Genomic DNA, 27,836 nt, shown 5'->3' with positions numbered 1-27,836 from the left:
TGTAATTAATTTTTAAAAATTAAAGTTATTTCATATAAAAATAACGAATTCCAGAAGGCGATTACAAATTGAAAAAAAGTTGAAACATTTATTTGTTATCCTCATGTTTGCGTACACACTCTTCAAATGATCTGTAGTCTTCAGCAAAGGTGACTGCCATTTTAAAGAAATTTAACTGACCAAATAGTTCATGCTAAAATAACAATATATTAAGCCTTTTAAAAAATCGTAAACTTCACGGAACCAGCAGACTCAAAGTAGTGCCTACGCGTATGTAAAAAAATCATTTTTCATGCCTGGAGAGGGACGTCGCCTAGATTCTTCTTCCTCTCTGCAGAAAGACTATTTACCTCCTCCTCTTTTCTTCAACTTGATCTGAGCGGCTTTAAACTCACCATTTTGAATGTGCGCAAAATGATTAACAAGCAGTAATCTTAGGGAGGCCGAAACTGAAGCTGCATCTGCCAGAGGCGTGCTGTGACTTGACATCGCTAACGGGGGGCAGCAGTGATGGAAGGGGGCTAATATCTGGAGAAGAACGATTGCTAGGCTTTGGACAGGGTGTCTGCGTGCCTGAGCCTCGCTGACAATCGGGGAAAATGCAAACACAGCCAGCAGAGCGACGGCAACGGCAGGTTTTTCGGGGGAGGGGGGCGGCAGGCCTGTGGCGTAAGATGCATCAGCTCTCTGCGGGGTGACTGGCGACGGGCAGAGGAGGCGGGTGTGAGGGGCTGGTGGGGACACGCTCTCATACAGTCGCGAGTGTGGGGAGAAAAGCAGCGGGGTCCTTGGCCACGGCACCAAGGACAGCAGAAGCAGCAGCAGGAAAAGGCGGCCGGTGGAGACCCCTGACACCAATCGATGCCCTCCACCGTGGGCTGCGGGCCCGGTGGCCACGGACACGAGCGAGGCCCCCGGTCCGGGCTGGACGGGGCCCAGGAGGCGAAGAAGGCCTCTCCGAGCCAGCCATCAACCCCACCCACCATGGCCGGCGCAGTGGGCCAGGGACAGGCCCCGCTCCATCTCGAGGAGAGAAAATCAGAAGCGGAGGAGGTGACAGCAACAATTTCGTCGCCCGACCCTCACATTCCCAACATCAGAACAAGCCAGATTTAAAAAAAAAAAAATCCCCTCACCGAACTGTGCAGCGGCTCCGGAGCGAGAACAGCGCTCGATCCTCCACCCGCCACCACCGCCTTCTTCTCCGCCTCCGACTCCTCCCCCGCCGAACGCGCAGCGGCAGGCGGCGGCAGCGGCGGCGGCGACGGCGGCGGCGGCGGCGGAAGCAGAGGCGGTGGCGGCGCGTCCCGCCCCTTGCGCCGCGGTACAGGAGAAAGGGGAGGGCAGGCAAGCCCCGCCCCCAAAACGGCGCCGACCAATAGACTTGAAGGATCTCTACAGGAAAAATCCACATGTCCAATCAAAACCTGAGGAGTGGGTTCACGTAAGTGGTTGGGACGTGGCAGAAAAAGGGAAAAATATTTGGACTGTCTTTACGGCCGGTTTCCCCCTCCTCGTTCAGGGAGGCTTCATCGATTGGTCGAAGAGCGGAAGGACGAGGCCACACTCCGCCCCGTCCCGGTCTGGGCCGGGCTCCTTTGCCTGCAGCGCTGCGACGTTCGGGGAGGGGCCCGGGCGCCGTGCTGAGGCTGGAGCCGCACAGCCTTTTGTGGTTTGGGCTGGGAGAAAAGGGCGGGGTCTCAGGGAAAGGGAAGAGGGTGTGGAGAGCTAAGGGCAGGACTGGCGCAGCTAGACTTTTACAGAAATTCTAACAGCAGCAGCCCAAATGGAGGCATTAAAGTCAATCCTAATTCGACTGGAAACCTGGCTAACAAGGTTAAAGTCTCCTGGCATAAAGTTCAGTCCGTTGCAGTTCAGATATGGCTGGGACAAGAGAAAAAGAGCAGACGGAGGAACTGCACGTTTGCCCACCCTGACTCTGGTCGCTATGTAGTGTCTTCTCCCCTTCCTCCCTACAGGCAGACCCTTGCCCGCCTCAGTTCTGATTGTATTGGGACGGGGGCGGGCTATGGGGAGACCTGCGTTTCCTCTTTATAGCCTTGGCCGGACCAGAGCCTTCCCGTTTGCGTCTTGAGGCTGATAGGTTGTCAAACCGGGAAGTAACAGCTCCCATCACATGCAACCAAAATAAATAAAACAGCTGTAGTCTGTGAACACTTTGCTTAATTTAAACCCGGGCAACAGTTTAGTTAATCATATCAGTGTTGCTAAATTCTTTCTTCATCCTGCGCATGTCCTCTTTTTTCATCCGGAACGTGTACGCTTCTCTGATTACAGTCCTCTCCTCTTATCTTATTCCCCAAGCCCCTCCACACACACACCCAGTGCCCAGGATATATTTATTGCGTGCCCTCCCCCCAAAATTAAGAGCCCCACTTCTTCTGCTGTCTCTGGCAACTGCAAAATCGCCTGCCAGTAAACGGAGACTAATTTTTTTTTTTCCTGCTGTTGATGAAAACAAATTATCCAAAATTTGCTGAAGAAACTTAGGTTATGAGAATTTGTTTTGTGAAATCTCTAAGTCGCAGTCTACCCCTGTAGTACATTTCTTACGAAGATACCATTTTCCGCTTGATATTTCTCTGCTTTGCACATGTTGTTCTAGATGCTGTGACTTTTTCATTCCAAGTCTCTCCCTCTTTGAAAGAGAATTCATATTTTAATCACATTTCCCTAATCTCCCTTTAAGATGTCGCATATTGATCCAATTAGATATACTAACCTGTTTGTTGTGGCAAGTTTCCCCAAATTTCAGTCTTTTTCATACCGTATCTGTGTATACTACTCACAGTATTATTTATTATTTTCTTTAAATAAATGTATTTTTCTTCTATTTCTTTTTTTTTTAAAGATTTCATTTTTCCTTTTTCTCCCCAAGGCCCCCGGGTACGTAGTTGTGTGTTTTTAGTTGTGGGTCCTTCTAGTTGTGGCATGTGGGATGCTGCCTCAGCATAGCTTGATGAGCAGTTGCTAATGTGCACACCCAGAATCGGAACTGGCGAAACCCCCCAGCTGCCAAAGCGGAGCACAAGAACTTAACCACTGGGCCAAGGGGCCGGCCCCTCTTCTATTTCTTTTAGAGGGAAACTTTATAAAATCACTATAAATGAGAGACCTCTATCATCTATCCTAAGTAGAAAATAACTGTAAGAAAAGTGAACATAAAACAATGTTTTTAAATTCTGGCTGGAAACTATTGTCTACTAAAGTCTGAGTCTAGAGCCCATTTCCTGTTAAAAGGGGATGTTATGAGCATTGGACACATATTAATGACTAAGCATGCAAATAGCATTTTTGTCATGATGGAATCAAATGATAGAAAAATAGAACCAAGATAGGAATCACTTTCTCACCATGTGAGTCATTGTTTTTGATTCTGCATGCATGTCCGAACTAAAGTCATTCAAGGCCTCGAAAGTGATCTGTGTTACTCTTTGGGAAACTGCTGTGGGGGCTTAAAGCATGTATTCTAGAATCAAACAGACCATATTCTTATATTAGCTCCTGCATTTATAGCTGTGTGCCTCTGGGTAATCTACATACCTCTCTGGGCTCAATTTCCAATTTAAATGTGGGGAAAGTAATAATGCCTATTCATGAGTTGTTGTGTAGATTAAATAACCTAATAAATGTAAAGCATATCATACGTAGCATGTGTAAGTGCTAAATACATATTAGCTTATGTATTGTATTATTATGTGTCTCGAGAGATAATAATGTGTATTATTGACTTATATGCATTATTAATTTGATTCCAGAGGTAAGAAGCACTGCCTAAGGCAATGGTGAAGGTACCACATAGTGTAATGCAGTGGTTCTTAAAGAATGATTCCCAGACCAACAGCATCAGCATTCCTGGGAACTTTTGTAAAATGCAAATTCTCAAGTAGTTCTAGGGTCCGACGTGACTTGGAAACTCCAGGTGTGGAGGCCAGCAATCTGCATTTTAGCAAGCCTTCCAGGTGATTGTGATGCATGAAAGACTGACAACCGCAGACGTAACAGGAGGAGGACTGGTCAAGGAGTGAGAGGGCTTGAATTCTAATCATAGCTGTAGAGGGACATCAGCAAAAATGGGGGCATAAGGACCTCTGAAAATTCTTTTCTCCACAAAAGCAATGAGAAAACCTGCAAAATTGTCAGAATCAACTTTTTCAGAACTCTGGAAATTAAGCAAAGACTTGTAACAATTCAGCATTTATTCAAGAAAAACAGCTGAATCTCAGTAAGAACAGCAAACTTGGTGATATTTTAACTGGCTCTAATCCAATATCCTCATCTCCAGCTCTGCTGAAGCACTGAAAAACAATGGCTCACAAGCATGGTAAAAACAGCAGCCTGGCAGCCACCTGACAAGGCAGACAGGTTGGAGCTCCTTCAAAGCCTAATTCCAAGAGAGTTATCATTATTTCACCTATCTGGTGGTTCCCTAGAAGATCTCACTTGCCAGGATGTCTTCATTTGATTTGATTCAGAGCCAACTCATTGCAAAAAGCCTTTTCCCCTGAAGTGTTTGTCATAAACAATGAGAGGGAATTGATTAACTTTGCTGCCACCTTAGGCAATGGAAACAGTTGGGGCAAACCATAGCTTAACCAAAAAGGAGCTTAAAAGGAAAAACTGGAGAATGTAGGAACTTGGAAAAGCTCCAACAAATTCATGAAACCCTAGAAACCCACACACATGTTCAGGGTTGTGCTAAACTAAGCATAAGCTCAGGAAAGACCTGAGAAGGCCCTAAGCATTCACCTTAGGCTGACCTTGAGGCTCTATATAACCAAGAAGCGAAGGCTCAGGGACAGTCAGCAACTGCCTGGCTTAGTGTTGAAGTTTTCAGGCCTTTAAGGAGCTCTCTGTCTAATCATTAGCTGAGAACTAAGCTAACCAAGAAGAATCTTCCATGGCCACATACAAGACAAGGAATACAGACTTTACAGACTTTACAGAAGTAGTTCAGAAAAGTCACAACAAACAACAACTATAACAAACGGCAAAAACAACAAAAACAAAAAACCCTGGAGAAGAGGAAGAAACTGATTTGAAGACTTTCCACATCATATTTTTCAAATGTTTGGTTTTCAACAAAACCAAAAGTTGGTTTTTCAAAAAGATCAACAAAATTGACGAAACCTTTAGCTAGACTAAACAGGAAAAAAAGAGAGAGGACTCAAATTACTAAAATCAGGAATGAAAGAGGGGGCATTACTACTAACCTTACAGAAATAAAAAGTAATTACAAGGAAAACATGAGAACATTTGTATGCTAACAGGTTAGAAAACCTAGACATAATGGACAAATTTCTAGAAAGACGCAAACCAGGAAAACTGATTCAAGAAGAAATAGAAAATCTAACCTTAGCCTTGTCATTTATGAACTGAATGACCTTAGGTTGGTCATTTAATTTTCTTAGGCCTTAGTTTCTCGAGCTAGAAAACAGAGATAATAATACCTATGTCATAGCATTTAAATGAGGTGATGAATCTAGAGATGTTATGTTAGTTAAGGTAACTCTAGCCACTGTAATAAAGAAAACTCTTGTCTCAGTAACACAACACAAGATTATTTATTATTAAAAGCCCGTTCAGCAGGATGAGTAGGAAGCTCTGCTTCACATTCAGGGACCTGAGCTCTATCATCTTCAATACATGGCTTTCAGTATAAGTTTGAGCACCAACATCCAGCCAATAGAATGGAGGAAGCATGGAGGAAAAGAATAGGAAGGATTTCTGAGGTTGTATTGGCCTAGCATGGACGTGGCCTAGTCATTAAGGATCGTGATCGGCCAGCAGATCACCTTGAACCCATGGAGGCTTGGTTTTAGCCTATGTTAGAACTAGTCTATCTCAGTTTTGTCCTTACCATTAGGACGTAGCCCTTATTCTTAAAGCGTGGTTCTGACATCTAGAGCGTCACCCTTCTAGGTGAAAGCCTGGGATATTTACTAAGATCCCTTCCTCTCAGCAGTACTTAAATTCCTATCTTTGACTTCTATACCATATGACTGCTGAAACCTCTGCTCAGCTCTGTAAAATTTCAGTTTCTGGGGCCCAGCCGCTGGCCAAGTGGTTAAAGTTCTGCATGCTCTGCTTCAGCAGCCCGGGTTCACGGGTTTGGATACTGGCAGGGACCTACTCCACTCATCAGCCATACTGTGGAGGCATCCCACATAAAAAAATAGAGGAAGATTGGCACACATGTTAGCCCAGGACTAATCGTCCTCAAGCAAAAAAAAAAAGAAAAAGGAGGATTGGCAACACATGTTAACTTAGGGCAAATCTTCCTCACCAAAAAATAAAAAAATTTAAAAATCTCAGTTTTTGTTTTCTGTTGGGTTTCTTCAAGTTTTCGTCTTTGCACGCATCATTTAGGAGCTGGCCAACAAATTAAAGGGAGTTTATATGAAGGTTTTGAAGTTCCTTTTTTGCAGTTCCTTCCTCTTGGGTATTTTTCCACCAGAGTTCAGCCACTTTGACAACTTTGTACTCTGACCTCTTGTTTCCTCTGTGTACTAGGTTACCTCATTCTGCTTGAACTCTAGTCCTTGGCATCACAATTTGGTAAATGCTGTCAGGGAAAAAGCCGGGGTGATGTGGAGCTCCCCTTGTGTTTCACTTCTCTCGAGAATCACAGGCTCTCAAGTCCTACCTGCATTGTTAAGTCTTCAATCTCTTCAAACACTTGTTTTATATATTTTCACTGTTTTTATAGTTGCTTTCAGTGGGAAGTTTAGTCTGATGGAAATTAATCCATTGTGGTTGCAACCTGAAGTCCACCAGAAGGTTGTTTTAAAGTTTGAACAAGGAAATGCATTTTTAGTCTACACTCATGGTTCTTTATCAATAGAATTTCTTCCAAATCTTAGTAAACTTTTGGTATTTTTTTCTTCCAGGCAGTTTTATAAGTCATTAGCCATATCCAAAGTTCTTTCTCAGATTTAATTCTCAAGTCTGGTTTAATTCTTTGCTTCCTAACCTCCATGCATCTCTTTCAATTTAAAGGTGACTGCCGTGAGGTCATCAAGCTTGGGTGAAGGCCATACTTTTAAACTGAATTTTTTCATAAAGATTAGGCTTAATTGGCCTGTGTTGATCAAAACCTTTCTCAGTCTTTTATCTAGAATTTAGGGTCTAGTGGAAGTCCACTTTTCCGGTCATTTGCAGCCCCAAATGTCTGGTATTTCTCTATTTCATTTCTATTTGCATACACCTATTTATTGCCTGAGCTCATCTCTTTCATCTTATACTTTGCTAAACAGTCAATAGTAACAAGATACACCTCTAACATTCTGTTTTCAAACCTTTTTCCCTGGAGTTACAGACTCTGCAGGCACTTTGCCTTCCAAATTACCACAGTGATAGCTGTTTTTTAACCAAATACTTTGAGACTGTATAGTATGAATCTCTACCTTTCTGGCATCTGATATCACTTGCTTCACCATTCACTGACCAACTGCTAAGCCAGTGCATGTATTTATAATATTTTATTATAAGCAATCGTGTATTAATTAAGCAACAGTAGATAATGTAACAGATAAAGCCTAAAATGTTATGGAGTAACTCAATACAGGTGTATTTCCTGAAGACTTAAGATCCACCTAGTGGTGGTAGAGAGAGGTAATGGGGAAGAGGTATACACTTTATACTGTAATTCAATGACCCATGCTTGCCAGAGGCTGAGCCATCTTCAACCACATATTCCAAGTTGGTTCTGAGAACCCTTACCAAATAAAGAACTTTGACCAGTTGAGTCCTGATTGAGGGCAAAAGGAACATGAAATAGGTAGTTGAAGACAGAAGTTATATAAAACCTACCAATTACAGACTGTGACTTAATTTATTCCTAGGTTATACCTGTGGTTCTCAAACTCTTGAACCTGCACACACAGCATCAGCATCACCTAGGAACTTGTAGTGAACGCAAATTTTCATGTTGTATCCAAGACTTACTAAGTCAGAAACATTGGGGGTGGGGCCCAGCTCTCCTGTTTAATGAGTCCTCCAGGTGATTCTGATGTAGGCTAGGCTTTGAGAACCACTGGGTTTCAGGACATCAACAGTGGGTTGAGAAGTGGGTGCAGTGACTAAGACTTTAGTTCTCTCCTTTCCTGGAGAGACTAAATGCAGTTATATGGTAGCTGTTTTTGTGTGAAAGTTTAAGTATGAAAGAAGAGTGTGTGTAGGCTAGACTATGACAGAGAATATTGATTGGTTTCTTCAGTCTTCCTTACTGTCTTCTAACATATCTTCCAATTCTGCAGAAACTGGAAAGTTAAGAACTCCACTTCTTAGATTCTATTGCTGCTGGAGTTCCATAAGGGATTTAGGGTCTGCCAATTAGGTGCACCCATGTGAGATTTATAAGGTGAACGTGAATGCCATAAGTCAGTGCTACCTTTCTACTGTTTTGGTTATTTCTGCTGCAAGTCCAGGTTGGAGGAATTGGAATTATCTCCATCAGCTGTGGCAGAAATCCTAGTGACTGGTCTCAAGTTCTGCGGCAGTCCAGAGTTAGAGGGAGATGTCCATTTTGTTGGTGTGGATTGTGGTGGAGATGATGCGGTTCTGGAGCTGGGAACTATAGTGATGGTTTCTTTGAATTGCCAACCAGCTTTTGATACTGTGTTTTTCTGCTCATGGCAAGGGCGGAATTTCCCTTGGTGGTCAGTTTTCCAGTGTGGCTTTGGGGATAGTTCTTGGGTACCCAAATTAGAGCCTACTTCATCAGCCCTCAGAGCCACTTTATATCATATAATAAATCTTTTTTCTGCTAGAGTGCAGAAACCTGTTTCTTCTGTCTGAAAGCTTTTAGCACATTTCCCTTACCTTTGTGCTCTAAAATTTTACAACAGTTTGTTCTAAATGTGGGTGTATTTTTATTCACTGGGAAAATCTCTTCTGTATAAAGAATTAAACCTTTGAGGCCAGGGAAATTTTCCTATGTTATTACATTGATAATTTCCTCTCCTCTCTTTTCTTTGCTCTCTAGATCTCTTTCAATTCTTTTCTCTCACCCTTTCATCTCCCCTTTTTCTCCAACTTTCTAAGAGTTCTTAAACTTTAATTCCTTCTATTGAATTATTTTTTTCAGCCATCATATTTTTAATTTCTAAAATTTCTTCCTTTTTATGCTATACTTCTCTTAGTTTTTGGATATAATCTTTTGTTGAATAATTCCAAAGATTCTTCCCCCCCCCAGCTTTATTGAAGTATGATTGACAAATAAAAATTGTATATAGAAGGTATACAAGGTGATGCTTTGCTATACATATACATCAAATGATTACCACAGTCAAGCTAATTAACATATCCCCCACGTTATACAGTTAGTTCTTGTTGTTTTTTTTTAATGAGAACATTCGAGATACACCCTCTTAGCAAATTTCAAGGATACAATACATTATTATTAACTGTAGTCACCATCTGCACATTAGATCTCCAGAACTTATTTATATTCTAACTGAAAGTTTGTACCCTATAACCAACATCTTCCCTATTTCTCCACCCTGGTAACCACTGTTTTATGAGTTGACTTTTTGAGATTCCACATATATTCCATGCAGTGTTTACCTTTCTGTGTCTAGCTTATTTCATTTAGAATAATGTCCTCAAGGTTCATTCCTGTTGTACAAATGGCAGGATTTTCATCTTTGTTAAGGTAAAATAGAATTCCATTAGATATATATACACACACACACACACACACACCACATTTTCATGGGTATTCATTCGCTATGCTCTCATTTTCCCCTGTGGGAGAAATTGTGGGTTAAAGGGGTCTCTCTCAGCACCAAGCTGTGCTGCCTTGGGGAAGGGATGTCGTGGGTAAGGTGAAATTGTTCTTCATTTCTTCAATGCGTCTATTGGCTGCACCAATTTACTTTCCCAGCAGCAGTGTATGAGGTTTCACTTTTCTCTCCATCCTCTCCAACACTTGTTATTTCTTGTCTTTTTAATAATAGACATTCTGACTGCAGTGAGGTGCTATCTCACTGTAGTTTTGATTTGTATTTTCATAATAACTAGTGATGTTGATGTTGAACATCTTTTCATGTGCCTGTTGGTCAACTGTATATCTTCTTTGGAAAAATGTTGAGATCTTTTGCCCATTTTTTGATCAGGTCATTTTTTGTTGTTGTTGAGTTGTATGAGTTCTTTATATATTTTGGATATTAACTCCTTATTGGATATGTGATTTGCAAATATCTCTCCCAATTGTTAGGTTGTCTTTTTGTTTTGTTGATGGTTTCCTTTCCTATGCAGAAGCTTTTTAGTTTGATGTAGAACCATTTATTTATTTTTTCTTTTGTTTTCCTTGCCTGAGGAGACATGGTATTAAAAAAGACTGATAAAAAAAGAGTGTGCTGCCTGTGTTTTCTTCTAAGAGTTTTATGGTTTCAGGTCTTACATTCAAGTCTTTAATCCATTTGGAGCTTTGTATAGGGTATAAGATAATGGTCTACTTTCATTCTTTTACATGTGGCTATACAGTTTTCCCAGGACCATTTATTGAAGAGACTTTCCTTTCTCCATTGTGTGTTCTTGGCTCCTGTGTTGAAAATTGGCTGTCCATAGATGTGTGGGATTATTTCTGGGCTTTCATTTCTGTTCCATTGGTCTGTGTGTCTATTTTTCTGCCAATACCATGCTGTTTTGACTACTAAACTTTGTAGTATATTTTGAAATTGGGGGTGTGATACCTCCAGCTTTCTTCTTTTTTCTCAGGATGGCTTTTGCTGTTCCAGATAAATTTTAGGATTCTTTGTTCTACTTCCATGAAAAATGTCATTGGGATTCTGATTGGGATTATGTTGAATCTGTAGATTGCTTTAAGTCATATGGACATTTTAACTACATTAATTCTTCAAATCCATGAGCATGGAATATCTTTCCAATTCTCTATGTCTTTTTCTATTTCTTTCAACCATGTCTTATAGTTTTCAGTGTACAAGTCTTTCACCTCCTTGGTTAAATTTATTCCTAGATATTTTATTCTTTTTGTTGTGATTGTAAATGGGATAGTATTCTTGATTTCTCTTTCTGCTAGTTCATTGCTAATGTAAAGAAATGCAACTGATTTTTGTAAGTTGATTTTGTACCTTACAATCTCTACTGTATTCACTAATTTTTCTAATAGCTTTCTGGTAAATTATTTAGGGTTTTCTATGTATAAAATCATGTCATCCACAAATAGTGACAGTTTTACTTCTTCTCTTCTAATTTGGATACTTGTTATTTCTTTTTCTGGCCTAATTGCTCTGGCTAGGACTTCCAATACTATGTTGAATAAGAGTGGTGAGAGTGGGCATCCTTGTTTTGTCCCTGTTCTTAGATGGATAGCTTTTAGTTTTTCACCACTGAGTATGTTAGTTGTAGCTTTTTGTATATGGCCTTTATTATGTTGAGGTACTTCCCTTCTATACCCATTTTATTGAGAGTTTTCATTGTAGATTGTTGTTAGATCTTGTCAAATGCTTTCTCTACATCTATGGAGATGATCTATGATTTTTATTCATTTCCTGCATCCCTGGAATAAATCCCACTTGATAGTGGTGTATGATCCTTTTAAAGTATTGTTGTATTTGATTTGCTAATATTTTCTTGAGGATTTTTGCATCTAAGTGAATCAGCAATATTGGCCTGTAATTTCCCTTTTTCATGTTGTCTTTGTCTGGTTTTGGTATCATGATAATGTTGACCTTGTAAAATGAGTTAGAAAATGGAGGAGTTTGAGAAGGGTAGGTATTAAATCTTCTTCAAATGTTTGGTAGAATTCACCAGAGGAGTTGTCTGGTCCTGAACTTCTGTTTTTTGAGAAGTTTTTGATTACTGTTTCAATCTCTTTACTGGTGATTGGTCTATTCAGATTTTCTATTTCTTCTGGATTCAGTTTTGGGAGGTTGTATGATTCTAAAAATACATCCATTTCTTCTAGGTTATCCAATTTATTGGCATATAGTTTTTCATAGAATTTTCTTATAATCCTTTGTATTTCTATGGTATCTATTGTAATTTCTCCTCTTTCATTGCTGATTTTTATTTATTTGAGCTTTTACTCATTGTTTTTCTTAGTGAGTCTAGCTAAAGGTTTGTCAATTTTGTTTATCTTTACAAAGAACCAGCTCTTCATTTCATTGATTTTTTCTATTGTCTTTTTAGTCTCTATTATGTTTAGTTCTCTGATTTGTGTTATTTTTTTCCTTCTGGCTTCAGGCTTCGTTCTTCTTTTTCTAGTTCTTTTAGGTGTAGCATTAGATTGTTTATTTGTGATTTTTCTTGTTTCTTGAAGTATGCCTGTATTGCTATAAACTTCCCTCTTAGGACCACTTTTCCTGCATTCCATAGATTTTGGCACGTTGTGTTTTCATTTTCATTTGTCTCCAGATATTTTTTGATTTCTCCTTTGATTTCTTCATTGGTCCAATAGTTGTTCAGTAGCACGTTTTTAGTCTCCGCATATTTGCGATTTTTCCAGCTTTTTTCTTGTAGTTGATTTCTAGTTTCATATCATTTTGGCCAGAAAAGATGCTTGATATGAGTTCAATCTTCTTAAATTTATTGAGACTTGTTTTGTTTCCTAACATATGATGTATCTTTCAGAATGTTCCATGTACACTTGAGAAGAATATGTATTCCCCTGCCTTTGGATGGAATGATCCAAATATATCTATCAAGACCATCTGGTCTAGTGTTTCACTTAAGGGCAATATTTCCTTGTGAACTCTTTGTCTGGACAATCTATCCATTGATGTAAGCCAGGCAAGTGGGGTGTTAGGGTTCCCTACTATTATTGTGTTGCTGTCAATTTCTCCTTTTAAGTCTGTTAATAGTTGCTTTATGTACTTTGGTGTTCTGATGTTAGGTGCATATATATTAATAAATTTCATGTCTTCTTGGTGGATTGTCTCCTTTATCATTATATAATGCCCATATTTTTCTCTTGTTATCTTTTTTGGCTTGAAGTCTGTTTTGTCTGATATAAATATTGCTACACCCACTTTCTTTTGGTTGCCATTTGATTGGAGTATCATCTTCCATTCCTTCATTTTGAGTCTACATTTCTCTTTAGAGCTGAGATGGGTCTCCTGGATGCAGCATATTGTTGGGTCTTGTTTTTTAATCCACTCAGCCACTCTGTCTTTTGATTGATGAATTAAATCCATTTACATTTAGGATGATTATTGATATATGAGGGCTTAATATTGCCATTTTATCTTTTGTTTTCTGGTTGTTCTAAATTTCCATTGTTTCCTTTCCCTTGTGTTTCTGTCTGCCATTTCAGTTTGGTGGTTTTCTGTGGATGTGTTTCTCAGTTTCTTCTTTTTTCATGACTCTGCTCTGAATTTTGTTTTGTGGTTACTATGAGCTTTGTATAAAAGATTTCATTGATGAGATAGTCTTTTTTCTGCTGATAGCATCTTATCCCCATTTGCCTATACAGGTTCTGTCCTTATTCCCCTTCTGTGTTTTTTTGTCACAAATTATCCCTTTTTTGTATTGTGAGTTTGTTACAAAATTGAAGTGGTTATAGTTATTTTTAATGCTTTCTTTCTCTTTAGCCTTTATGTTATAATTAAGTGTTTACTAACCTATTCTGGTATAGAGTTTCAATTTTCTGCTTATATCTGTCTGTTTATCACCTTGCTTAAAGCTTTGTAACTTTGCCTTTTTGTTTCAGGTAGGAGAGCTCTTGTCAAGGTTTCTTATAAGGCAGAGCTAGTGGCAATGAACTCCCTCAGCTTTTGTTTGTTTGTGAAAACCTTCATTTCACCTTCATATCTGAAGGACAACTTTGCTTGATAGAGTATTCTTGGCTGACAGTTTTTATCTTTCAATATTTTGAATATATCATTCCACTCTCTCCTAGCCTATAGAGTTTCTGCTGAAAAATCTGCTGATGGCCTAATGGAGTTTCTTTTGTAGCTTATTATTTTCTCCTCTCTGGCTGCCCTCAATATTCTTTCTTTGTCATTTACTTTTGACCATTTTAATATAATGTGACTTAGAGAAGGTCTTTTTGCATTGAGATAATTAGGTGTTCTACTAGCTTTATGTATCGCGTTCCTTCCCCAGGTTTGGGAAGTTCTCAGCTATTATTTCTTTAAATAAGCTCTCTGTGCCCTTCTCCCTCTTTTCTCCTTCTGCGATACTCATTATCCTTATGTTGCTTTTCCTAATTGAGTTAGATAATTCTCATAGACTTTCTCCATTTTTTAAAAAATTTTTATTGAGATTATGATAGTTTACAACCTTGTGGAATTTCAGTTGTACATTATTGTTTGTCAGTCGTGTTATAGGTGCACCATTCACCCTTTGAGCCCACCCTCACACCCCCCATTCCCCTGGTAACCACTAATCTGTTCTGTCTACCTGTTTAACTTCCACATGTGTATGGAGACATACAGAGATTGTCTGTCTCTATCTGGCTTATTTCACTTAATATAATAGCCTCAAGGTCCATCCATGTTGTTGTGAATGGGACGATTTTATCCTTTTTTATGGCTGAATAGTATTCCATTGTGTATATATATATATATATATATATATATATATATTCACACCATATCTTCTTTATCTGATCATCAGTCGATGGGCACTTAGGTTGCTTCCACATCTTGGCTATTGTAAATAATGCTACAATGAACATAGGGGTGCATGGGACTTTTGGAATTGCTGATTTCAAGTTCTTTGGATAGATACCCAGTAGTGGGATGGCTGGGTCATATGGTATTTCTATTTTTAGTTTTTTGAGAAATCTCCATACTGTTGTCCATAGTGGCTGCACCAGTTTGCATTCCCACCAGCAGTGTATGAGGGTTCCTTTTTCTCCACAACCTCTCCAACATTTGTTATTTTTTTGTCTTGATGATTATGGCCATTTTAACGGGTGTAAGGTGATATCTTAGTGTAGTTTTGATTTGCATTTCCCTGATGATCAGTGATGATGAGCATCTTTTCATGTGCCTATTGGCCATCTGTACGTCTTCTTTGAAGGAATGTCTCTTCATGTCCCCTGCCCATTTTTTGATTGGTTTGTTTGAATTTTGGTTGTTGAGTTGTGTGAGTTCTTTATATAGTATGAAGATTAACCTTTTTGTCAGATATATGATTTGCAAATATTTTTTCCCAATTGGTGGGTTGTTTTTTTGTTTCAATCCTGTTTTCCCTTGCCTTGAAGAAGCTCTTTAGTTTGATGGAGTTCCATTTGTTTATTCTTTCTATTGTTTCCCTTGTCTGAGATGACATGGTATCCAAAAAGATCCTTTTAAGATGGATGTCAAAGAGTCTACTGCCTATATTTTCTTCTAGGAGCCATATGGTTTCAGGTTTTATCTTTAGGAGACTTTCTCCACTTAAAAAAAAATCTTAGTTTTCTCTCCTCTTCCACCTGGATCATTTCTACATTTCTATCTTCAAGCTCATTAATTCTCTCTCCCATATGGCCTGCTCTATTTCCAATGCTTTCTACCTTATTTTTCATCTCATTTATTGTGTTCTTCAGCTCCAGAATTTCTGTTTGGTTCTTTTTTAGAGTTTCAGTCTCTCTGGTGAAGTGCTCCTTGTGTTCACTAATTTTATTCCTGAGCACATTGAACTGTCTTTCTGGATTTTCTTGTAACTCATTGAGTTTTCTTCATTACAGCTATTTTGAATTCTCTGTCAGTTAGATTGCAATCTTCTGTGACTTCAAGTTTGGTTTATGGAGAATTGTCATTTTCTTTTTGTGATATTATGCTACTGTAGTTTTTCATGGTGCTTGATGAGTTGTTCCTCTGCTGGTGAATCTGTAGCAGGAAACACCTTTCTTATTTGGGTAAGGCTTTGTTTACTTTGATTCTGAGCTTCTTCTGGTTGTATTTGAGACCCTGAGCTTTCCACCCTCCACTGCCTCTGCCAGAGATGTTGTCAGTGCCCTTGTGCTGTTTGTGTCTCTGAGGTTGCTGGTGCCTTGCTGCTAATGATGTCAATGCAGTCATGGGTGTTGCCACCAGCGCCACCAAGTTTCAAGCACGTCTGCTGCTTCCCAGGTTACCTGGGTTGTGGGTTTTCCCACTGGTGGGGGGAGTAGGAGAGTGGGAAGGGAACCAGAGTCATAGGCACCTCCACCACATTTGGGTTTTTTTGGGTCTTCAGGTGCTGCTGCTGTGGGGGGTAGTGAAGTTGTGGGCACTGCTGCAGCTGGGAGGGACTGGGTTTGTAGACTCTGCTGTGGCTGTTACCTGGCTCTCTGTGGGCTCTTCACAGGCTTGGGCAATGTTGCTGTGTGTGCCACTTGTGCTGTTACTCACAAGTTTTCTGGAAGTGCTGGCACTGCCACTATTGGGGGCACTGGGTTAATGGGTGTCACCACCACTGCCAGGTAAGGGCTGGGATTGTGGGTGACACCACCACCAACACCACCTGGGTACCTGGGTCATGGGTACCATCAGGGTTCCTGAAGCCTCTGGTCTTGGGTATGGCATGGTTCCTGGAACCTCAGGTCACAGGGACCCCTGCCACTGCCGGGGGTATCAGGGTTTTGGATGCAGCCCTCATTGCTTGGAGATTCATGGCCAAAGGCACCATTGCTGGGGGAGGGGAAGAAGGAGAAGACTGGGTCCTAGATATCACTGTGGTTCCCAGAGCCTCTGGTTGTGGGCTCTGCACTGGTTCCTGGCACCTCTGGGAGTGTGGGCTGCCTGGATGCCTGGGGCCTCCATTTGCAGGTGTTACCACAGTTCCTGGAGCCTCCAGTCTTGTCAGCTGCCACTGCTGCTCCACTAGTTCCACTGTCTCCAGGAGGTCTAGTCCATCCACCTTCAGATGTATAGATGTATGGATATCTCAGGCATTCGGGTGTGCTGTGCAGAGACTCTTTTGTTGGTCTACAGATGTCCTATTCATTGTAACTTAGAGGAGGGAGACAAAGGGAACAACTCACTCCACCTTGATGCTGATGTCATTCTGTGCTATAATGTTTTAAATACAGGCCTACTCCTCCTAGAAATACATATATATATTCTACATATATTCTATATGTTTTATCCCACTATAAACTCTATGAGGGCAAGACATATGTCTATTTTGTTCAGCACTGTATCCTGGTGTTTAGCACAGTACACATGCATGTGCATGCACACACACACACACACACACACACACACACACTAAATTAAAAACTTGCAGCATTTGGGTAACCCTAATTCTACTTCTATGCAAAGACTTGCATTTGCCTCTTAAAGTGCTGATCTTGCTTTTGGGGGGTTGTGTTATTTAGAATTTTGAATGGCACTTCCAAAAAAATATGGTGCAATATATTTTGCTAAATTAATTTAATCCGGCCTTTTCAGCTGTTACCAAACCTTTGAAAAGTCAATGTTGCCTGGACTTTCTATTGCCAAAAGTTTGGAAATGTTTGCTTAGAGGTGGGAATAAGCAGCCAGAAATTGCTTTTGTAGAATACCCCCTAATTTTGTTTTGGAGAGAGACTAAGTATAGATAAGGACACTGAGAAAGAGAGATATTTTGGACTGCAGGGCCATCATTATGCAGATAATATTCAGCTTTATTCAGCCATACATCTCCCTTTCCTCTAGTCCAGATGGTGAAATGACTCATCTATTCCACTGGCCAGGAGAACAAGGGAGACAGAAGAGGAGCTGTTATAATGCAGATAAAAATGGATGATGTTTCAGAAGCAAGGGGAAAATATTTCTAGGCAATGATGATGGTACATTGATAGTACTTGTTAATACTTTACATTCCTTTTCAGATTCACAGCTTGAGTTTCATATTGCTTCCAAGATTCCTGAGGAATAGTTCTGACCAGGAATTTCTTTTTATCTTCCTCATGTATGTAAGTTGAAAACACTTTTGACCTTCAAATGACTTACTTTAGTAATTTCTCTTTATGAAGCCTAAACATCAACCTTCAAATGTGTGACTTTTTTTTATTACTTTCCTTGAAAATCATCTAGCAATTTTATGTGCAGCATTTTCTAGTTAAGGATGTCACTGTGAGGAATATATAATTCCTTTATTGAATAACTGGGAAAAAATGGCTACTGGATAGGAAGAATAATGAGGCACATAATTAGGAGCTCTGATAGACAAAAATGAAGAGAGTGGGGTAAAGAAGGTTTTTTGTATGCTTGCTCCTGTGGTTGTCATTATGGGAGGTTATGCTGAGCCTGTGTGTGTAGGAGTTTTTTGATATGTCATCACAGAAAATCTTGAATTTTGCCTTCTTCCCCAAAGATCTGGAGAAATCATTGATTTCCAGGAAATCAGACTTGTCTTTCACTAACTAGAAGTTCAGTTTCTAATGCAAGAGAGAGTGGAATTAACTAGATAGGATTTGTTCTTAGCTATTAATGGTATAACTGAATCTCTGTCTAACTTCCTATTCCATTTGCTCACAAAGCCATTAACCTGAGCTTTGTTAACTACAGTTCCAATCATATTATTCCTCAGTCCTAGAAATATTTGATAGCTGCCTATTGCCTGTGACATTGGGTAAAATCTTTCATCTGTGCTCTCAAGGGCAGTTCTACACAGCTGAGCCTGTTTCCTTTTGTTATCTTGTGAGGGCTATTTACGTGTTCCATGCTAGCCAAACTAAACTTATTCATAAAATATACAATTTATTATGATTCCACTACAATCTAGCTGCCACTGCTATTATTACCCCAAACACCTTTCCCTACTATGGTAGGCATCTCTTGTTTTGCCTGCCTAACATACATTTCTCCTTATTCTGGTAATAATATCTAGATTTTCCATTAGGGAACAACCTCCTCTCATTGCATATAATCTTGGTGGGTCCCTCAATCAAGGTGTTCATCTCAACTCTGGGTAAGGAGTGGATACATTACTCAAGGTAAGCCAGTCAGATTCTGTCTTTCCCTGAAATTTGAATCTTGAGCAGCATAAGAATAAGACACAGCTGGAACTGATTCATCGAGAGAGTAGTGTCTATTAAAAACACTGTCAATTATCTCCAACTTTCTAGATATCCAGAGCTGCTCTGTTTCACATACTTTCCAACACAAAATTATTCAGCTTCTCTATAATTCTATGAGCTAAACTTTTATCCACCTAATAAATTTCCATCTGCTTAAGTTAGAGACAATTTTTTTTTTTTTCCTGAGGAAGATTCGGCTTGAGCTAACATCTATTGCCAATGTTTCTCTTTCTTTTTCTTTCTTTTTTCTTTTTTGCTTAAGGAAGATTAGCCTTGAAATAACACCTGTGCCAGTCTTCCTCTATTTTGTGTGTGAGTTGCCACCACAGCATGGCTGACAAGTGGTGTAGGTCTGCACCTGAGATCCAACCTGCAAACCTGGGCCGTCAAAGCAGAGCATGCCAAACTTAAGCACTATGCCACTGGGCTGGGCCCATAGAGACAATTTTTATTGTTCAGAAATAAAGAATACTGAGGGACCCTGTGGTAGGGAGAAAAATGGCTCCCCAAAGATGTCCATATGCTATCCCCGGAACCCGTGAATATATTGTGCTACACAGCAAGGGGGAAATAAGGTTGCAGATGGAATTAAGATTGCTAATCAGCTGATTTTAAGATGAAAAGATTATCCCAGATGGGCTCAATGTAATCACACAGAAGTGTCAGAAGAGAGAGAAGATTGAGGAAAACACCAGCCACCATTGCTGGCTTTAAAGACGGAAGGGGACCATGAGTCAATGAATGTGGGCAACTTCTAGAAGCAGGAAAAGGTAATAAAATGGGTTCTCCCCTAGAGCCTCCAGAAAAACACAGCCCTACCAACATCTTCATTTTAGTCTAAGGAGACCTGTTTTGGACTTCTGACCCTCAAAACAGTAAAATAATAAATCTGTGTTGTTGAAAGCCACTAATTTGGTAGTAATTTGTTACAGCAACAATAGGAAACTAATACAGACAGATAAAATATGACTGTGTAATTCTTATATATCCTTCAAAGAAAATATAACTTTCTCCAGGAAGGCTTTTATTTGTAATTATTTTTAGTTGTGAAATATTTCAAACATTTATAAAAATTTAGAGAAATTTATCATGAATATACATGTTTACCACTCAGTTTTGTCAAATCATAAAATTTGAAATATTTTCTTCAGTATTTTTAAAAATAAATAAAATATAACAAAGTTTCCTGAGTGCAGTTTTCTTCATCTCATTTCCCTCCCAACTTGCCTAGATATATCTCCTAACCTGAATGTATCATTTTATAATTTTATTTATTTATATATAAACAATATATAATTTTCCTTTTCACATTTTTCACACTTATATAAACCCAAATAAATCATTCAGGAACTTCCTTTCACTGAAAATTGTATTTTTGACTTTTATGCATGATGAAATATGTAAATCTAATTTATTTCTTCTAATTTTGGTATCTGACAGTATATAAGCCAAATAGCAATAACAAACCCCCTCAAAATAAGAGTGGCTTAAAACTAGATAGAACCTTACTTCTTTCTTGCACAGCAGTCCAGAGGTGGGAGGTACAAGGCTATTCTGCCATCCCCAACACGTAGTTTCCATTTGAGGGATGAAGATAGCTCTGCCTCAGCTTTTCCCATTTTCCAGATAAAGAAGGAAAGGGTAAGAATAAGGTAGTTCCATTGTTTTTTGATATAATCCGGAAGAGACATGCATTGCTTCAGCTCACATCCCATTGCCAGAACTTAATCACAAGTTCCCATTCCACTGCAAAGAAGCTAGAGAATGTAACCTCTAGCTAGGAAGTAAAATGCCCAGCTATAATTTGGAAGTTCTAGTACTAAAGAAAGAAGGAGAAATTTCAACACTCCCCTCTCAGTAAAATATGCCTAGGAGAAAGAAAACCAGCAAGGTCAGAGAGAACCTGAATCCTATCAACCAACTGAATCTAGTTGACATTTATAAAGCACTCCACACAGCAACAGCAGAATACACATTCTTTTGAAGTACACAAACACTTACCAAGATGGATTACATCCTGGGTCATAAAACAACCTTAACAACTGTAAAAGAATTGAAGTGATGCAAAATATACTCTGACCATAATGGAATTAAATTAGAAATTAATAAAAGAAAAATGACAAGAAAGTCTTTAAACACTTGGAATTTAAAATACACTTCTAACTCCATCGGGCAGAGAAGAATTCTCAAGGGGAATAAAGAAAAGAGTTGAACTAAATGAAAATACAGCTTAGCAAACTCCGTGGGATGCTGCTAAAGCAGTGCTTAGAGGGAAGTTTATAGTATTAAATACTCATATAAGAAAAGAATTTTCAAATAAGGCTCCACCTCGAGAAACCAGAAAAAAACAAAATAACTCAAGGGGAGCATGAGGAAATGAAGTTAAGACCAAAAATTAATGAGATTAAAAGTGCAGAAACAATGAAAAATCAATTAAAATAGAAGCTGTTTCTTTGAAAAGATTAACAAAATTGATAAATCTCTAGCGAGAAGGACAAAGAAAAATAGGAGACACAAATGATCAGTATCAGGAATTCAAGAGAGGACATTTACAGACCCTGCAGAAATTAAAAGGATAATAAAGGGGGGCCAGCCCTGTGGCTGAATGGTTAAGTTGGCATGCTCCACCTTGGCAGCCTGGGGTTCACAGGTTTGGATCCTGGGTGTGGACCTACACACTGCTCATCAAGCCGTGCTGTGGTGACATGCCACATGGAAGAACTAGAATGACTTACAATTAGGATATACAACTAAGTACTAGGCGGCTTTGGGGAAAAATAAAATGAGGAAGATTGCCAACAGATGTTAGCTCAGGGCCACTCTTCCTCACCAAAAAGAAAAAAAAAAAAGATAAAGGATCACTCATCAAAAAACCTCTCTACACATAAATTCAATAACTTGATAAAATGGACAAATTCCTTAAACCACAAGATGAAATATATAATGAATAGTCCTACAACTATTAAAGAAATTGAATTAGCAGTTTAAATTCTTCCAAACAGGAAATCTCCATGCCCAGATGGTTTCACTGATCAAAGCTGGAACAATTTGAGCATCAAAATAAAGTAGTATTGGATTATAGCCTAGAGTATAAAATAAAAATCTATGAGTCCATGCTGATTTAAATGGATGATTAAATAAAGTAATAAATGGGAGAGAAGAGACAAATCTGTGCAGAAGAATTCCAAATTCTTTATGTAGATACTCCACCCTCAAGGAGGGGGGAGCATAACTCTATGCCTCAGGTGCAGGCGGTGTATAGTGACTTCCTCCTAAAAAGTACTGTATGCAAAGTGGGGAAAAAAGAGTAACTTTACAGTGGAGAAATTTGACAAACCCTACCTCCGCCAGATAATCAAGGTCAACATCAATATTCATGAATCACTTGCTGATAGTTCGTATCCATGATATGATGTGATGAAAATGACACTTGACCTGTGTGGTCTTCCTCCAAAAAATCCTTAACCCCAGTCTTATGAGGGAAATATAAGACAAATTTCAATAGTGGAGCATCCTACAAAATCCCTGCCCAGTACTCCTCAAAACTGTCCATGTCATCCAAAACAAGGAAAGTCTGAGAACTGCACAGCCAAGAGGATCCTAAGGAGATATACGACCAAATGTTACATTGTACCCTGGATGTGATCCTACAACAGAAAAAAGACCTTAGGCAAAAACTAAAGAAATCTGAGTAGACTATGGCCTTTGGTTAATAATAAGGATATCAATATCGGCTCATTTATTGTAAGAAATGTACAGTACTAATGTAAGATGTTAGTAATAGAGAAAACTGGGTATGGAGTATATGAAACTCTCTGTACTATCTTCCCAAATTTTCTATAACTCTAAACCTGTTCTAAAACATGAAGTCTATTTAAAGAAAAGATAAAAAAATAGAGGAGAAGATCAAAATTATTAGAAAAATGAGGGAAAGACAGAAACGGACAACTCAGAAAAACAATATAAAAATTGCCCTTAAATATAGAAAAAGCTGTTCAGCTTCACTCAAATCTGGTGAAATGCAAATGAAAACATTTTTTTTTTAATTTTGTTTTTCCAGAACATCTTTCCTCTTCTGGAGATTATGTCCTTTTGTTAAAAAAGTGTTCTTCTACCCCACTCCACCCCTGTGGTTCTAGTTAAAACTGTCAGTCACAACCACTTGATACATACTAAGCACTCGGCCATTGTTAGCTAATAAATTATGTGGCTTGTGGCAAAACCTACACTTGAGAAAATTTCTATTCATGGATGACTTGAAATTGAAACACAGTCCCCTCCCTCCTAGGTCTGGGAGATTGGAAAGAGGTTCATCGTCACTATAGTGGTCATAATGGAGGCGGCAATGCTGGCAGGGGAGTTATACATATATTAGGGTGTACCCTATTCTACATGTATTAGGAGACTCTATCGGGTCAGGCCCAGGATATATGACATGCAGCTACAAAGGGAGGTACCTTCACTCTGCTCCTCCTTTCCTACTTGCATGATTGATAGCTATCATATTAGCCACCACAGAGCCAAGTGTGGGCTGGTATTAGTTTGAGTTCTAGGCCAGCCATCAGGAAAATCTATTTAAACACTCTCACTCACACACGCACACACACACGCACAATTTGTGCATCATAAAGTTAAGAGATATACAGGGAAGAATTTCAATTTCAAAGGCTGCTTGAGTCACATTCACCTGTGTCCCAGCCTCTGAGGAGATGCTCATTTGTAGGTTTCAGACGCTTGTGCCATCTACATGGTGGTGGATGTTGAAATCCAGCTTGTGATACCAGCCATCCCCAATTCTTTTTTTCTTAGTAAATTGTGGTTTCTTACTTTGTTTACAGACATTTTCATTGGTTTTTAATATTGTAGACGTAGTGGCTTAGTTTCAGATCCCGGTATAGAAATCTCTAGATAGATCAGTGTTTGCAAGTGGGCTCAGGGAGAGGCCACTGATATTGCTTAATTTATAGGAGTCCTATGACACTGATTAAACCTAACCTGCCCAGGAGGCTGCAGGAGATAGAAGAATGTGAATTTACTAACTTAAAATGAAAACTGTGATAGAAAATAAAAGATCCACAGTCAGAATGAAGAGCTTATTCTCTTCCTGTAATCAAGGTACATGTAATTGAAAGGTTATCTGGTGAACATAGAAATTTTAACAACAGTTATTAGATAAGTCAAATGTTTGTTACTATTAGGGATCATGTGTCCATATCTCCATAGACATAGTCTTGCCATAGGGATCAGGGTACTCAAAATATGATGCCTCAGACTCCCTCTCATCAAGAACCTGTTGAGATGGATACTGCCAATGGTAGTTACCCTCTATAACTTTCCTCTGTGTATGGTGGGAAGGATCCCAAACTACCCTCCACGACTCTCCTTTTCTACAGTTCCTTGACTGACCTGACTGGTATACATGTAAACATAACCTTTACATTATAGTTCTGAAGGCCTTGAAAGTTATCTCTTTTGCAAGAGAATTTGCAAAAGATATAGTACTTATGTTCCTTTTACAGTTTGTCTTATAAAGCAATCTATTTCCTTCATTTCTAAGTTCTTGATGGCCACCTCTATATATAGCTCTCAATACACACCACATTTAGCTTCTGACAAGCACAACACTTTCAATTTGTTGCCATATGGAGAAAAACTTCTAAGAAACGAATGGATAATAGCCTTAGAAATTTATCTTCATATTATAAAATACAATAGACAGGTGCAAAAATGTTGAGTTACCAAGTTAAATGAATTATAAAAGGCATGTATATAAAATAATCAAAGCAGAAATTTGTTCTTAGCCTAGATGGCATGCAATCCTTTTGGAACATTCATCGTGTTTCCTGTGACTTAACTGATTTTTAATATTCGATGCGTTTTTATCTTAATAACTGTATAGTAGTGATCGGCATCAGATGAGGATAAATTTGTTTCTAGAATAAGGGACTAATGTCCTAAAACACTTTTGTGAAGACCATACTCATATTTGAGTGAAAGTTCTAAACACAGTAACAATACCAAAGGAATTATGTATCAACTAAAAACTGTTGAGATGCTGTTGTCGGCACATTATTTTTCTTAAACTTTTCATGTAAAGACATAGTGATAAATATCAATTCAATTTCAATTAGGTAAAGCTTAAAATTATGAAATGTCATCAACTCATTTGCAATATTATATTTCGACGATTTGCCAAGTTAACTTCATTTCTCAAAGGCCCTTATTCTAGAGCATTTTTTTAAAAGCTCACAATATGTTAGTTGTATGAAATAGCTTGTCTGCTGGAAGGACTCTGGAAAGAAGGGCATCCTTTTATCTTGTTTTTGGTTCAAACAGACCAATATTGTCACTCTGGAGACTGGAGTAAAACTATCCTCTTGGGTCCAATGGGGCAATTGGCTCTGTATTTAAGCCAGTAACTCCTGGGCAGTCACTCTGGGGGGCCCTGGGTGGGGAAGAGGAGTGATTTAATTGATGCAACAAAATATCTAAAGCTTTCATGTTGAAACTCAGTCCAGACATAGCTTTCTCTTCCCCCTCTCCATATCTAGGTAAAGAAGGGGTGAGCCTTCCTACCACCTTACACACATCTCCTGAAGTCTTTTTGTGACTTTTGTCCCCTTCAGGTCTACCCCTCAATGTTTGCCTTGACTTGAATTTGTTCTTTAATTGAATTATAATTGACATACAATATGATATTAGCTTTGGGTGTATAACATAGTGACTCTTTTTTTTTTTTTTTGGAGGAAGATTAGCCCTGAACTAGCATCTGCAGCCAATCTTCCTCTTTTTGCTGAGGAAGACTGGCAATGAGCTAACATCCATGCCCGTGCCCATCTTCCTCTACTTTATATGTGGGATGCCTGCCTGCCACAGCATGGCTTTCTAAGTGGTGCCAGGTCTGCACCCGGGATCCGAACTGGTGAACCCTGGGCCACCGAAGTGGAAGGTGCGCTCTTGACCACTGTGCCACCATGCCGGCCCCCTCAATATTTTTATACGTTACAAAATGATCATGATAAGTTCAGCTACCATCTGTCACCACACCAATTATTGCAATATTATTGACTATATTCCCCATGCTGTACAACACATTCTCTTGACCCATTTATTTTGTAACTGGAAGTTTGTACCTCTTAATCCCCTTCACCTGTTTTGCCTGTCCCCTACCCTTCTCCCCTCTGGCAACCACCAGTTGTTCTCTGTATCTATGAGTCTGTTTCTGTTTTGATTGTTTGTTCATTTTTTTGTTTTTTAGATTCCACATATAAGTGAAATCACACTCTATTTGTCTTTCTCTAACTTATTTCACTTAGCATAATACTCCCTGGGTCCACCCATGTTGTTGCAAATGGCAAAATTTCACTCTTTTTATGGCTGAGTAATAGTACATTGTGTATATATATAGAGAGAGATATATATATATGTATACCACATCTTCTTTAGCCATTCGTCTATCAATGGACACTTAGTTTGCTCCCATATCTTGGCTATTGTAAATAATGCTACAATGAACATAAGGGTGCATATATCTTTTCGAATTATTGTTTTTGTTTTTTTTCAGATAAATACCCAGAAGTGGAATTGCCGGCTCGTATGGTTGCTCTATTTTTAATTTTTTGAGGAATTTCCATACTGTTTTCCATAGTGGCTGCACCAATTTACATCCCCACGACGGTTTCTTTTTCTCCACATCCTTGCCGACATTTGTCACCTCGCATCTGTCAGAATGGCTCTCATCGAAAAGATGACCTCATTTTATTTTTAAAATATGATAACTATAGGAAAAGCAAGAAGAAATAGGCAGAAATGCACTAAAAATAGAAAACTTTAGTACATCTCTCTCAATCCAGGATAGATAAAATGAACACAAAATATAGTAAAAATACGGACCTAAAAACATAATCAATAAGACAGGCCAATAAGATAGATATATGTGTATCCCAGTAGAGACTAAATCTTATTTTCAGGTACACAGGGAACATTCATGAAAACTGACCCTATCTTATGCAAGACAAACACATCTCAATAAAGTCCAAAGAATAAAAATAATACAAATAGTACTTTCTAAGCGTAAGGCAATAAAACTAGAAATTGATAATAAAATTTTTCATGGCCCTTCAACATATAAATTTTTAATAATTATACTATATTAACCAACTTAGGTCAAAGGAAAATATACTAAAATTGAAGATTTCCCCCTCTCCACAATAATAAAATATATAAATGCTTCTTGAAATTAAGTAGGGAAAAACTTACTCTTCAGTTTTAAATTGTTGGTATATGCTAGAGAAGACCAACTATTCTATCTAATAAATATGTAATGCTGAATGTGTTTTGTTTTTCTTCCTCATATTTTTAGCTAGGTTGCTCAGTGTATAATATTTTTAAATGTTTATAAAATATGATGTTAAGAAAAGCAGTTCAACTACTCTCTTACTTTACATATTAGAGTGCAAGAAGAAATAAAGTCAAACATCAACCGGGCCTGCCTGGTGGTGCAGCGGTTAAGTTCACACGTTCCGCCTCTCGGCAGCCTGGGGTTCCCCAGTTCGGATCCCGGGTGTGGACATGGCACCGCTTGGCAAAAGCCATGCTCTGGTAGGCGTCCCACGTATAAAGTAGAGGAAGATGGGCATGGATGTTAGCTCAGGGCCAGGCTTCCTCAGCAAAGAGAGGAGGATTGGCAGTAGTTAGTTCAGGGCTAATCTTCCTCAAAAAAAATCAAAAACAAAAACAAAAAAAATTAACCAAAAAAAAAGTATATATATGAGAAGCAATGGGAGGTGGTACCACATCCTTCTTAGACATGGCTCTGAGTAGAGCCATCAAAATTCTGTTCTTTCGCCTCCAGCTGCTTTGTTTCTTACTCTTT

The 27,836-nt window shown here is 38.9% G+C and overlaps 2 protein-coding genes across 2 annotated transcripts in view; one reads left to right on the top strand and one right to left on the bottom strand.

The window, feature by feature from the left end:
- PJA2 (praja ring finger ubiquitin ligase 2) overlaps nucleotides 1–1,362 on the bottom strand; it is a 76,755-nt gene extending 75,393 nt beyond the window's left edge. Inside the window, exon 1 of the mRNA XM_070569582.1 lies at nucleotides 1,137–1,362. The gene's annotated coding sequence lies outside the window, so the exon portion shown is untranslated. The remainder of the gene's footprint in view (nucleotides 1–1,136) is intronic.
- LOC139075215 (transcription initiation factor TFIID subunit 4-like) lies at nucleotides 985–27,724 on the top strand. The gene is made up of 4 exons (XM_070570002.1): nucleotides 985–1,105; nucleotides 1,149–1,444; nucleotides 17,771–17,854; nucleotides 26,526–27,724. The coding sequence occupies exons 1-4, from the start codon at nucleotides 985–987 to the stop codon at nucleotides 26,574–26,576; spliced, it is 552 nt and encodes a 183-aa protein (XP_070426103.1). The 3' UTR covers nucleotides 26,577–27,724.
- The last annotated feature ends 112 nt before the right edge of the window (nucleotides 27,725–27,836 follow it).

The sequence above is a fragment of the Equus przewalskii genome, chromosome 13 (assembly GCF_037783145.1).
Source record: "Equus przewalskii isolate Varuska chromosome 13, EquPr2, whole genome shotgun sequence".
In the NCBI taxonomy this organism is placed as follows: domain Eukaryota; kingdom Metazoa; phylum Chordata; class Mammalia; order Perissodactyla; family Equidae; genus Equus; species Equus przewalskii.
Note: the sequence above shows the minus strand (reverse complement) of the source record. Positions and strands in the feature narration are given on the sequence as shown.